Source organism: Rhea americana, unplaced genomic scaffold (genome assembly GCF_003343005.1).
Source record: "Rhea americana isolate MKP2758 unplaced genomic scaffold, rheAme1 scaffold_363, whole genome shotgun sequence".
Classification (NCBI taxonomy): Eukaryota; Metazoa; Chordata; class Aves; order Rheiformes; family Rheidae; genus Rhea; species Rhea americana.
The window spans coordinates 35,271-47,684 of NW_028186494.1; the positions used below are offsets into that span (position 1 = coordinate 35,271).

Here is a 12,414-nt window from a genome sequence, read left to right on the forward strand (position 1 = left end):
TGTTTTCTTTCTCCTTTAGGATGTTCACCATGGCAACGGTACACAGCAGGCTTTTTATGCTGACCCCAGCATCCTGTATGTTTCCCTCCATCGCTATGATGAAGGCAACTTCTTCCCCGGCAGTGGAGCCCCAAATGAGGTTAGGTTTATTTCTTCAGAGTCCCATTTTTATTTGTATCTTTCAGGTAATTGCGTTGCATGATTACCCCTAATTTTCTCGTCCTTCTCTGGTTCTTTAAATTACACCAGATTACCAAATTGTCCATTGGGACCAGGGGACCAGTGTAGAACAAGTGCATAACCCAGAGCAGTTCTTGTCAAACAAGGCTGGGCTGATCTGACATGTTTGATGTTTGTTTCTAAAACACGGTTCAGATTTTTTCTCTTTTTCCTGTTCCCTCTTTCTCTTTTCCTCCTTCCTCTTCCTCTTTTTCAATCCTTGTCATCTTTTTTTTCTGTTTTTCAGGTTGGAAGTGGCCTTGGTGAAGGATATAACATAAATATTGCTTGGACAGGTGGCTTAGACCCTCCTATGGGAGATGTCGAGTATCTTACAGCATTCAGGTTGGTACTTTGTTTTAAGGTTACAAAATCTAGATATAGAACATAAGTACACAAATAACAACTATGGCAATTTTGAAAGGAGGAAAACCCATGGTGAAACCAACTTAATCCTACTTTAAAAACTTATTGGGATTAATACATAGGTTATTCAATTGTTGTTGTCACCCAATCAGAATGAACAATAACAAAAAAGTATTTAATGATTTAATCATTCAATCATTTTGTCATAGTTATATCATGCTGGTAAACTGACTCTGAGCTGTTTATTTCCCTATGTACAAAATTTAAATGTAAGCAATTATACCAGACACAAGAAAAATATTAGTGTTCATGTTGATTACAGCTACATGCAGACATAGCAGATACAAAGCAATGTGAATGGTCTAAATCCAGCATTCCTCATTAACATAAAAGTCTCACTATGATCCTCACAAATTTGACTATGTTGGCATTTTATGTATATGATGGTGAAATATTGGTTACTGAGAAATAAAAAATTGTGAAACATATCAGTAAGGATGAAATGTTTTATGTTGTACTTTTTTGTTTTCAATAGCTTTCTGAATGAAATTTCATTCTTTCATAGGTGATGCATCATAAACTTAATTCTATTTTCATGAGACCAGTGGAGAGAGAACTAGTTTAAAACATGCCCTTTTATTCTCTCAGTAGTCCTATCTTACACACATCGTTTCCTTTCATTGTAAAGCGGTCCCATGAATGGGTTTAGTGAGCTCTTGCCCCTCAAGATTTAGCAAATGCTACATATCTGAACACAACCTTCTAGTGAAAACTGACATGTAAGAAGGGCAGTGAAATAACCACAATGCATCTCTGATCACTTCCAAGACTTGTAATTTGAAACTATACGTTTGCCTTTTACAGCTTTTGACCTACATTCTATCAAAAATGCATCACAGAAAGTATAAGACTCATTTCTGATCTTTTTCTGAAGCACTCTTTGGTTATCCATAAAAAAGTACTCAAAGTATCTCATAATAACACACCTGAATTCATAGTCTAAGCCCTAGGCACAGAAATGGCCTAAAACAGTCACTGTATTACACTGTTTTTGTGAAATGGGTTTGAATTTTGTTTACGTCATTTGCCTGTACTTAAGAGTCTAAAAAATAATTTAATGTTGTAGGCTCCAGATTTTCTACATTTAAATGTTTCCTCAAGCTCTTTCCAAGATCTACCTTATTCTTTGTTGAATTTTTATGGAAGTGAGGGTACTGGATGGTATTCTTGGTTTAAATTTTACCTACACTGATAATGACATAAGTAACATGGCCATCTAGCCCTGTGGGCAATGCTGATCTCAGCTTATTGAACAAAAGACTTGAGTAACTGAGACTCCTACCATATTTGGCACCTTTGTTATCATGAAAACAAATACTTGGGCTTAGTAGCTGTCCAGGTATGTTCTTTACAGGTCTAATGTAAGGCATACTCATGAACAGTGCCGAGCAACTAATATTGCTGCTGTGCATATTACTGTACTTCAGAGTTAAAGGGAATGTCAACCAATGTCAATTTTGCCTGGGCAAAACAAGACTTTTCAAGAAAGTATAATTTATGTTAACTTACACACTGAATCATTTGCAGTCATACCATTACATGACTGATTAGTTGTAATTCCTTTAAAGCAGATGATACACTCAGTGTAATGATTAGGATCACCCTGAAAACAAATTGTCAATGATTCAAAAGGTAATACTGTTATTTTAAATGTATCAATTTAATCCTGTAATTCATGCTTGTATTATGCAAGTGACATTTCCACATTACGATAAATTGCTAACTGCTATTTTAAAATTTTTTTTGAAGAAATATAATATTGATTGCAATAGATACTGCTATATCCAAATGAGCAGAAACACCAGGAAAAATTTTCTTCCACCCTAAGCTCCTTCTTGCCTGGGCACAGACCTTGGCTTCTCTGTAGTACACCCTGGTGTGGATGTGATATCACTGATCTGACAGTTTGGGTGGGTATCAGTGAAGCAAACTGCATGCAACTTTGAACACAAAACTCTGTAAATTATGAAGGATGAGCCAGATAGTCATTTACTATGCATCTGGTCAGAGCGGTAAGAGTAATTGTGCACATAATCTTCATTTTCTCACCGGCAGAGCTCTAGTTTCTTCCAATTGTACACAGCACATATTTGAAGTGTTGGCAACCGTGACTCTAGGTACCTCATTACTGCTTGATTGACTGTCAAATTTCACAGCAGAGAACCTTCTGAATGGTTATGTCCATAGAAAAAGAGAAGAAGGCTATCTTTTCTGCTACTAGATTTTTGCTCATAATCAGGTATATATGATAGATAAATGATATATTTGATATCATGAACACAGTTCTTAGAGTGGAATCTGTTTCTAGAGCTGTACAAGCATGTACACACTTAAGTAGGTGAATACTTCTGATTTTCAGCTGCATACATCACTAGGTAAATCTATTTTACCTAAATCTTGTGATTGAATCTCAGTTCCATCTCAATCTCTTTTCTCCAAACTTTCCTAGAAAATATTTCTATTTCTTTTGAGAAATAAGAACCCCACCATCAGCTTTCATCTGTAAGAATGCAGTGCATTTGAAGATGAGTTAGAGGCATAACATAGAACAATCACTTGAAAAACATGCTGAAAGAGTGGCTCCACTGGGAGTCTTGTGGGCAACAGGAAAAATAAGGATGCTGGTTTGTATCTGCCATTTTGGATTCAGTGCTACATGAAGAGTATTTATGGTATTTTTAAGCTCACTCTTTTTAGTGCAAAATCAAATTTAATTGGTTGTAGCCAGTTTGAAGATGAAGATTTCCATGTATAAGAAAATATATTCGCCCTTCAGTTTCTTTTGCATTTCTTAAGAAATATTTGCTCACTTTAGGAACAAGGAGATAGTAAAAATGTGAGTGAGAAATAGAAGCTTCCATAGAATGAAAAAGAAATGCAATAGCAAAAACAATACATGTCTTCATTTTGCCAAAATATTTTGTTTGATATTTATTATAGCTAAGCAACTGGTTTATCTAAAGAAATCCTTGAAAGAATGTACTTTTTCTAAAGGGAAGCCACCTCTTCTTTTTCTCAGTGATAAAGAAAAGCACATCTCTTCCATTATTCTCATAGACCAAGATATCTTTGCCCCTAGAAAGTTTTGTTCCATCATTCACTTTCACCTATATAAGCTAAATTCACTTTAACCTCTTTGAAAATAATGGAAGATGGTGGCTGTCTTCTAAGATGGTGATTCTACACAAGAGTTTATGAGAATCTAATCCACTAACTTCTGCCAACAGCTGTAGAAAAAATAAGAGCAATGATCAACTACTCATGTTAAAATAATTATTTTCATAACCTACATATACCAGATGTGCTCAGTAAAGGAGGCAGCAGACAGAGGCACAGGTCTGTGTTGTACATGTGTCCATGTGCATGTATGTACTTAGAGTTTATAGAGACTAGAAAGAGAGATGTGTTTTTATATAGTAGAATATAGCAAATGCAGGAGGAAAAAAATATGTGTGTTCAGAAGAGTTGGGGAGATGCAAGAGACAGAAGGAACTGGCGTGTGCCTTCCAACTGCTGTGCACTGCTTTTATTCAACAAAGGAGCCGTAAATTTAGCTTAACCAGCCAGTGTGCTCTGGCTGCTTTGTACCACTCCAGCGTAGCATAAAACAATCACAGCACGTCAGTGAAACTGCCATAAAGCTTGCTTAAAATAAGTGTGTGTGTGTGTGTGTGTGTGTGTGTGTGTGTGTGTGTGTGTGTGTATTTCTTGGAAATGTTAGAAATAGCTCATGATAATATTGAATTTGATTTTTAGCAGTTGTGTATGATTTGAATTTAAGAACGTTAGCAAATTCACATGACATGGATGACATCAAGAGAGAGTTAAGGACAAAGTACTGCATCAATGGTTTAAAATTTAAAAATTTAAAATTTAAAATACATTTCAAAATTAGAGTTAGTCCAAAATATTCATTTTAAACAAAAGGAATTCAAAATTAGTCAATTTGAATCTAGACATGTTAAAGTATAAAAATGAAAGAAAACAAAGGTATGTAGAAAATCTTCAGTCTTTCTTGCAGTTCCTAGTGTTTGTTTTGATTGGGAGAAAAAGTAAACAAAGTTTTAAAAATTTCTGTAGTATAATTGCTGATCAAAAACATTAAAAATATTCTTTGTATTTTTTATGGCCTTACAGTGTATAGCTATGGTTATTTGAGAGACTGCATTGATGATACTGACCCCTCCCATTTTTTAATCTTACTTCTGTATTTTCTGGTTTGATGACATTTACTTTTGAATCTAATAAAAAGAAAAGTCTATATAAATGTATTTTTGCTCTTTTTCAAATATATTCTCTTTTTTAACTCTGTTTCAACGTAGGTATTAATCATGAATTTTCTTGGCTTTTTAAGTTAAAATGACATACATGAAGCCTAAAAAGAAAACTAAAAGGAAATAGTCCCATGTTTTACTTATATAGTTTCATATAAGTACACATATATAGTATGTATTAATATATATTACTTTATTTTCATCTGAATTTTATTTATTAGAACTTTTTGTTTGCTAAAGAAGTGGAGATAGCAGCTTTATTTTTTTGTGCATCCTGTGAAGTTTTTTCATCATTTGATCTGTAGGTATTGAGATTTTAAATATGTATGTCTTAAAAAAAAAAATCATTTTCCTGTCTCAAATCTATAGTCTTCCAATTTCATTAAAAGTCTATATGTTTGTGTGTAGGTGAAGTGTACATTCTTTCCTTTCTGTATTAACTATTATCTTAAATATATTTCCATTTCCTAGGTCATGTCCCTTCTTATTTGTCTTCTCTTGAAAGTAAATATTTCTGATCTTTTCAATCTCTCTTTATTTAGAAATGTATCCAGTTGCATAATCAATTTATTTGCTCATCTCTGAAGCTCTTCTATTTTCTGGAAATGAACTAAATACACCACATGAGGGCGAACCATCGATTTTTATTATTTCAAATATTATTGTGGCTTTATTTGACATCATTACTCTGCAATATTGTGTAACTCTATGACTGAGTAGAAACATTGTTTTTTGACAAACTTAACAAAAGAACCTGGGAGAAAAAAACAACATTTTTCATAGCTATACCTAGCTATATTGTAACTACACTAAGTAATAGAACACTGGTATATTATGATAAATATTATTCAATAGCTTTTGAGTAATAAAGTTTTTTTTAAATATTCTAATTATCCATAACTTAGTGCTATTATTTTTAGGACTGTAATGTCAAGAGGCTGCTGCTGAGGCTACGCTGTGCTAGGTTTGAACTAAAAAATATAGTAAGAAATAGTCTCTGATTTAAGAAAACTGCAGTGTAAAGACATAAAAAAGATAAAAGGCATGGAAAGGGAAACAAAAAAGCAAAATAGGCTGCATGGCCTTATGTGCATTAAAAAAAAAAAAGAACTAGAAGAAGAAAGAAGAACTAAGATCTTCAGAATCTTGATCTATTGTGTTACCAGCTGACTGTTTTAGTAAATGGTCTCAGACTAACAAAATGCCATATTTACCTTTGCTAATGAAAATAAATTATTTATTTCTCAATACTTTGCTTTATAATAACTGGTGAGGATTATCTCAGTTATTGTTATCTCTCTTGTCTGTTTGCTGACAGCAATGTGTTTGGCACTTTACTTCATAAGGAGGAAGACACAATATCTGAGGCAAGAGTACAAGAAGCAGATAATGATTTACCCACATACAGATGGGCATACGATGAGTGCTAATTATCCACAATCCTTCTGCATTCTCGTGGGCATAGTACCATTCGGAAAAGCTAGGGTTTTTACGTAGAGCACTATAACAAAACAGAACGCAGTCATGGAAGCTGTATCTATCTGTAAAGTAGTTTCTGTAAGTATGTATACAGTTTGCTTTCAGTCACCCATAGTATTCTTCAGATTTGTAATTTAGAGCTGCAATTAGTTATTCATTTCTGATTTCGTCCCCTTCTTCCTAATGGTTTTAAAATAGCACTTCAACCAGAAATATGTCTTTTCCCCCTCTTCTGTCATGGAAAATATCTTAAGAAAATTCAAAGATAACTAGACAAAACAGCCATAAAAAAGAAGACTTAAAAGTGCTTTAACAGTTTCTTTTGATGGAAGTTTACTTGGATTAATATTCTTCAGACATCTTAGTATATAAGTTTCATATGTGCATATTGAATAGTTGCAAAGATTTGTGCTTTTGAATAGTTTGGAGTTATTTGCGTTGTTTTCTTGTTTTTTGACAGTTCTTCAGGGCATTTAGATTTATATTGTGAGGATAGGGACAGTGTTCTCAGGAAATGGAGAAATAGGGTTAAAAGTATTTGAAACACTGGTATAAACAGCTTTTCAAGATTTTGTTATACTTCAAAGTTCACCATAAAACTAAAACTGGCAACAATGTTTATATCCTGTGACCTCTTGTTCTTCCTACTTGTTTATTTTTATTTGGAAAATCCAACTTTTTCTCACCAAACTACCCTAAACTTTCACCTTAACAGTACTGTGATTTTTAAAAATACATATGAAGCTCCTTTCATTCACTGCGTCTACAGAAATGAAATCTTTCATTACAGAAATTAATTAATGTCGGCTTACTTCTCTACAAATGCACAGTTTCCTTTATTGACATGGCAGAGTAGGGGGTGGAGGAGAAAGGATAATAAAATATGGCATGTGTCAAGTTTATGTGCTTCGGGTTAAAAACTATTTGATTAAAACCCCAAGCAATACATGCTCTGTAGTTTTCAAAGTATTGAAATATACCTGAGCTCTTTTCCAATATAACTGTTTTCCAATTTTTATCAAACCAGAAAGATGAAAGAATAGAGGCAAATGGATGAAGAATTGCCATATTGTCAAATACTTTGATGGAAAGGTGAAAATATCACCAGAAACATCCTGGAAGAAATTAAACAGCAGCAAGAGTACAATTTTTTTTTTTTTTTTTTTTTTTTTTTTTTTACCCTGAAAGTAAAAATATCTGCAGTATTTAGATGGAGATAAGTTTCAGGCCTGAACTGAAAGTCTTACAGCAACACTGAGCAATTGTGTAGATGTCCAGGTCCAATTTAAATTTTGTTGCTTTATAATAACTTTTGAGAACTACACTGTAGCCTGTAAAAAATATCCACATGTTCTCTGCTGGAACAGCTCCAGACTGTAACAGAACCACTAGATTGCACCCTGGTGCTTTATGTATTGTTTAATTGTTTTCCTTTGGTGGATATTTTTATTAAAAGCCCATTATCCAGAATCAGACAGAAGTGTTGTTTCAAGAACAGCAGAAACAGAGGCCTTTCAGCTACACAGTTCTTATTCATGCCTCCTTTAGCTAGCTTAGTTAATGAGACCTCCACTGTTCTTCCTTTAATACTTAAAGAAGAAAAAAGAAATGCAGTTTTTATTTTCCTCCTTTCAAATGTTACCAGGATTGCAAAGAAGTATTGTGAGGTGCCCACGCACCTGTGTCTCTGTGTAAGTTTGTGTGTGTACCTCCAGGGCATGTGTGTGCTTATAGATGTCCTCATACTTTTGCACTAGTAACTCCTTTGAAATATTTTTTGGTTCTAATAATTTTGTGTACCTGCACCACACTTTGCCCATAAAGCAATGGAATGAAAAGAACATGCCTTTTGCATAGAGAATATATTCTGGTAAACAAAGCTCCAGTAAGTCCAAAGAAAATAGAAAAATCTGTCAAGAGTCAGATTCTGGAATCCTGAATAATAATGAGTAGCACTTAACTCAGGGCTGCAATATCTTTCAAGGTTTCTCCATCCTGGATGTAATTAAAGTCCCAAATCTGAGGGTTTCATTATGCTTTTAATTTAGCTTTTAGTCCTGTAGAGATATCTGAAGTTATGAAAATACAAACTCTCAAAAATAGTATCTAATGAAAAAAATTCAGAGAGGTCTATGACTCGTGATCATCTTGTACTAGCAGTACTGCTTGGGTAACTAATAATCCATTAAATAAATGCAGCTACTTGAAAAACAAATTGTTACTCACTGTGAAGGAAGCCATCGGACTTCAAGCTCCTAGATGTGAATTGTTTCTTACAGGCAGTATTAGAAAAATGCTCAGTCATACTGAGAGTTATGATGTTTGACATATTTGTATTTTTTTCATGCAAAGCGTGATCTTTGTCCTATGATCACATATGCTCAATTTTGCTCCTACGGGTCAGGATTTAGAAGTGAATCGGTCACCTGTGTCATTAACTAAAGCATTTCTTAGTTCTGTACATCAGCATAAGTCAAGGTTAAGTTGTAGTATTATTATTTATGCTAAGTAGCTTCTTGTAAGAGTCATCTGTCTAGTTAAAAGAGTGAAAGCAGAAGCTATTCACTGAGTAAAGGTGGCAGAATCTATCTTAGCTATTTTGACTACATGTAACATAGTTAAGCAAGTGAAGATTTAAGATTATACATGAGCATTTTCAACTGTTGTCATGGCTTGAAACAAAGTAAGCTTTTGTGTTTGTATTGATTGATTTGTGTTTGATTAACTGATTCATATGTTTGTCTATCAAAATCTTTATAGTCATATTGATACCAGGTATCAATGAAAATACAGTTATCAAAGATATAAATTTATATCAAAAAATACTAAAAAATGAAACAAAAAAACATTACCATGCAGTATAAACCAGGCTGGAAATAACTATGCCCAGGCTATGCAGAAACTGTTTAGCACTTCTCTTATCTCCTGGTACAGAGTACATGCACATCATAGGGCTAGAGAGAAGATGCAGCTTTGGGGGTCTTTTCTCTCACTCTCAGAAAATTCACAGAACCTTGCTGCTTTCTTCCTCCTATGCAGGATGTGCATTACTAAGTAGAGCTGACTAAAGACAGCAGTTCCAGTAAGTAGCAACTGTCCGTGGTTTTGACATGTGATTTTCTTCTACACTGGAACAAAACCAAAACTATTTCAAAGTTTCCAAGAAAACAAGTAAGTGCGCATTTCAAACCCTTTCATGACAACGTGCATGAGTAGCCTCATGGTGAGGACGTTGCTCTAGTAAGCTGAAAAATTTTAAGTGAAAATCCCTACCCTGAGTGATTTAAAATAATTTCTTATCCCCCTTTCTTACAAATCAGGAACTTAAACCTGACCTCATCACATCTGAAGTTAGTACCCTTGCTGTCAGGTTATTTGGAGAATTTATATATATATATACATTTTTTTTCCTCATCTGGAAAAAGTCTCCTTCTGAAAAATATCAGAAAAGTGATGCACATATACAAAATTATTTTGTTTTAGTAAAAGAGCATATTTCATGACAAAATTATAGACAGTTCTATACCTGCATAATTAGGCTGATAGGAAGTTGGGGGGTTATTGGTTCCCCACACCAGACTATCATATGTTCTAGATTAAGTAACAACAGTTGTTAAACCTCTGCAAGTACTTCCGTTCCTTTGTGATAAGGACTTCTCATTCTCTATGGTTTATTAACTTCATCTGATGTTAATAACATCATCCCCCACTTGAAGAATTCTCTATGGAAAATGATTCACCTTGTATCTTAAAATGACAATTTATTATCTGCTTATTCACCAGGTAGACTACAAGTCTACAAGAAAAAACCTACAGATTCTTCAAGAAACAAGTGTTTAAAAGAGCTACCCACATTTTTGATGTAATTCTTGTTAGAAACTGCAAGCAAAGTCAGAAAAAGAAATGCTGAATTGGTAACAGCTTGAAGACTCTGATTTCCAGCTGATCAGGAAGGCAATTCCAACTCTGTACCATCAGATGGACCACTGCTAAGAAGTATCAACTGTCCTTGAAAGTGAGAACAGCCAGTGGGTGAATGTTCTGGAGCTAATTTTGACTTGCTCTGTGTCAAGTTCAGTCATTGGCACCTCTGGAAAAAATCACTGAACAAAAATGGAAATGTTTATATTGTCCTTTTTGCCCTTGCGGGGCAAGTTTAAGAACTTTAAGTAATGGAAATAAGTTTGCTTCCTCTTATACGTTTCCCCAGTGTACAGGCTTATTTAGTAAATGTTTGTCTTATTAGACTGTTCAAGCAATAGTCTTTTAATTACTAGACATAGGTAACACTGCATTCTTTAAGAGTTTCCCCTGCCATTTTCCTTCCACTTTTCTCTCTGAGACATTCGTTTGACCACTTGTCAAATTCTACACAGCAGTTCCCCTCCCATGGTTCTGTCCTCTGCCTCTGATCACAACGTTGCTCCTCATCTGTTCTTCTCTAACTCTTTCGCCTGGCACCTGGGTCATCATTCTTTTTCATCAGCTGATCTGTGCTGGGCTACAAGCTTTTCTCTTCCCTAATTAATCTTGTTAACCTCAAATTCCAACCCTGAATGGCTATTGTCTCAAATGATATAATTGTGTTTCACTGAAAGAAAAAAAAACACTCTTAACCTCTTTCACTCCCTCTCCTTTCTCCTTCTCTGTCCCCAAGGTGTGAGTGTATCTGTTATTGTCTATCCTCTGCTTCAGTTCTAGACCTTCCCCAAAACAGGAGCTCATCCTTCCATTTCTCTGAAACTGTTCTTGGCGTAAACCTCAGAGCCCAAAGCTCAGAGTCTGTATTTCTTTCTGCTCTTCATTAACCTGTCATCTGCTTCTAGTGACTCTGCTGATCTTTGTCTTGAAAAATTGTCTTTCCTTGCCTCCAATGGCTAGTATCCCTGGATTTCACTCAGCATTTCTAGTAGCTCCTTTAACTTGGTTTTTAGGGGAACCAGCATTTTCTCCAGTTTTCTTCAGTGCTTTCACAACATTCTGCTTTCGGTCTTGATTCCTGCTCCTGCTTCTTTATATCTCTTTAGAAGATAGTTCATTCACAATGCAACTTCAATTACTATTTGTCAGCCAATTACATCAGAACTATATCTGATCTGTCTTTTCTGCGCATCATGAAAATCTGGAATACTCTGATATATCATTTATCAAAGTTTACCCTTAGTTTAAACCTAATGTAACTGAATTCTTACCCCCAAGCCACTCCTACTGTCACTCATTGTAGGCAAAACCATCTTTCTATCTGTCACTCAGATAAGCACTTGTGCTACCTTTTACCTTCTCTGTTGGAAGTCACATCACAGCAATGGCTAAATTTTGCAATTTTTTTCTGTAGTATGTCTCTGAAATACAGAATATGCTAACATTTCCACCAGTTAAACTGAGCTTCTGCCATTTTGTTTTTTAATTATTTCAGTTTCATTCAGTCTTATGAAGTTGATTTTCCAGATCATGATACCAGGTACCGGCATCAGTATTCTGTGCTTTTTTTTTTCCAATGAAAAATCTATTGTGACTCCAATGTACTATACTAATATCTATTTTTTATTATTATTAACCATAATGGTAAGATGTAAGGAGTTATAAGGTTAATTTGAATGACATATTCTCATATGTTCTGCTTGTAAAGCTACCAGAGAGAAGGAAAAAAAATTACTTCTCCCCACATCTTATTACACACCAGGTACACGCTGCCAGCACTGTTTATAGTGGGTACAAGGGACATGTTGAGTCACACAACCTGGCAAAGTGGTTGGCACCAAGGCTAGAACTACGTCTCCCTCCAGGTCCTCTGCTGTGATGCTAAGCAGAGGGAGGTCTTGCCAGGGCCATGGCTTGAAAGGGAAGATGGAGACTGAATGACCACGTCAGCCCAGATGAAAGACATGCAATTGTTTGCTTCTTATGAATGTTTTAATGACCAGATTTTATTTGGGACTCTGTGCCAGCGACCTGTATTTTGGGACTGTTCTTTTCAAATGAGACATCTGGATATACTACTGGTAGGATCCTGTCC

The 12,414-nt window shown here is 34.9% G+C and overlaps 1 protein-coding gene across 4 annotated transcripts in view; it reads left to right on the plus strand.

Annotated features, from left to right (window-relative positions):
- LOC146591685 (histone deacetylase 9-like) overlaps positions 1–12,045 on the plus strand; it is a 29,913-nt gene extending 17,868 nt beyond the window's left edge. The window contains exons 4-6 of one of the 4 annotated variants that reach the window (XM_085312426.1): positions 20–139; positions 467–564; positions 10,182–12,045. In XM_085312426.1, coding sequence (XP_085168552.1) covers positions 20–139; positions 467–564; positions 10,182–10,185 — 222 coding nt within the window. In that variant the 3' untranslated portion in view covers positions 10,186–12,045. The other 3 variants (XM_085312425.1, XM_085312424.1, XM_085312428.1) reach the window with 3 other exon arrangements.
- The last annotated feature ends 369 nt before the right edge of the window (positions 12,046–12,414 follow it).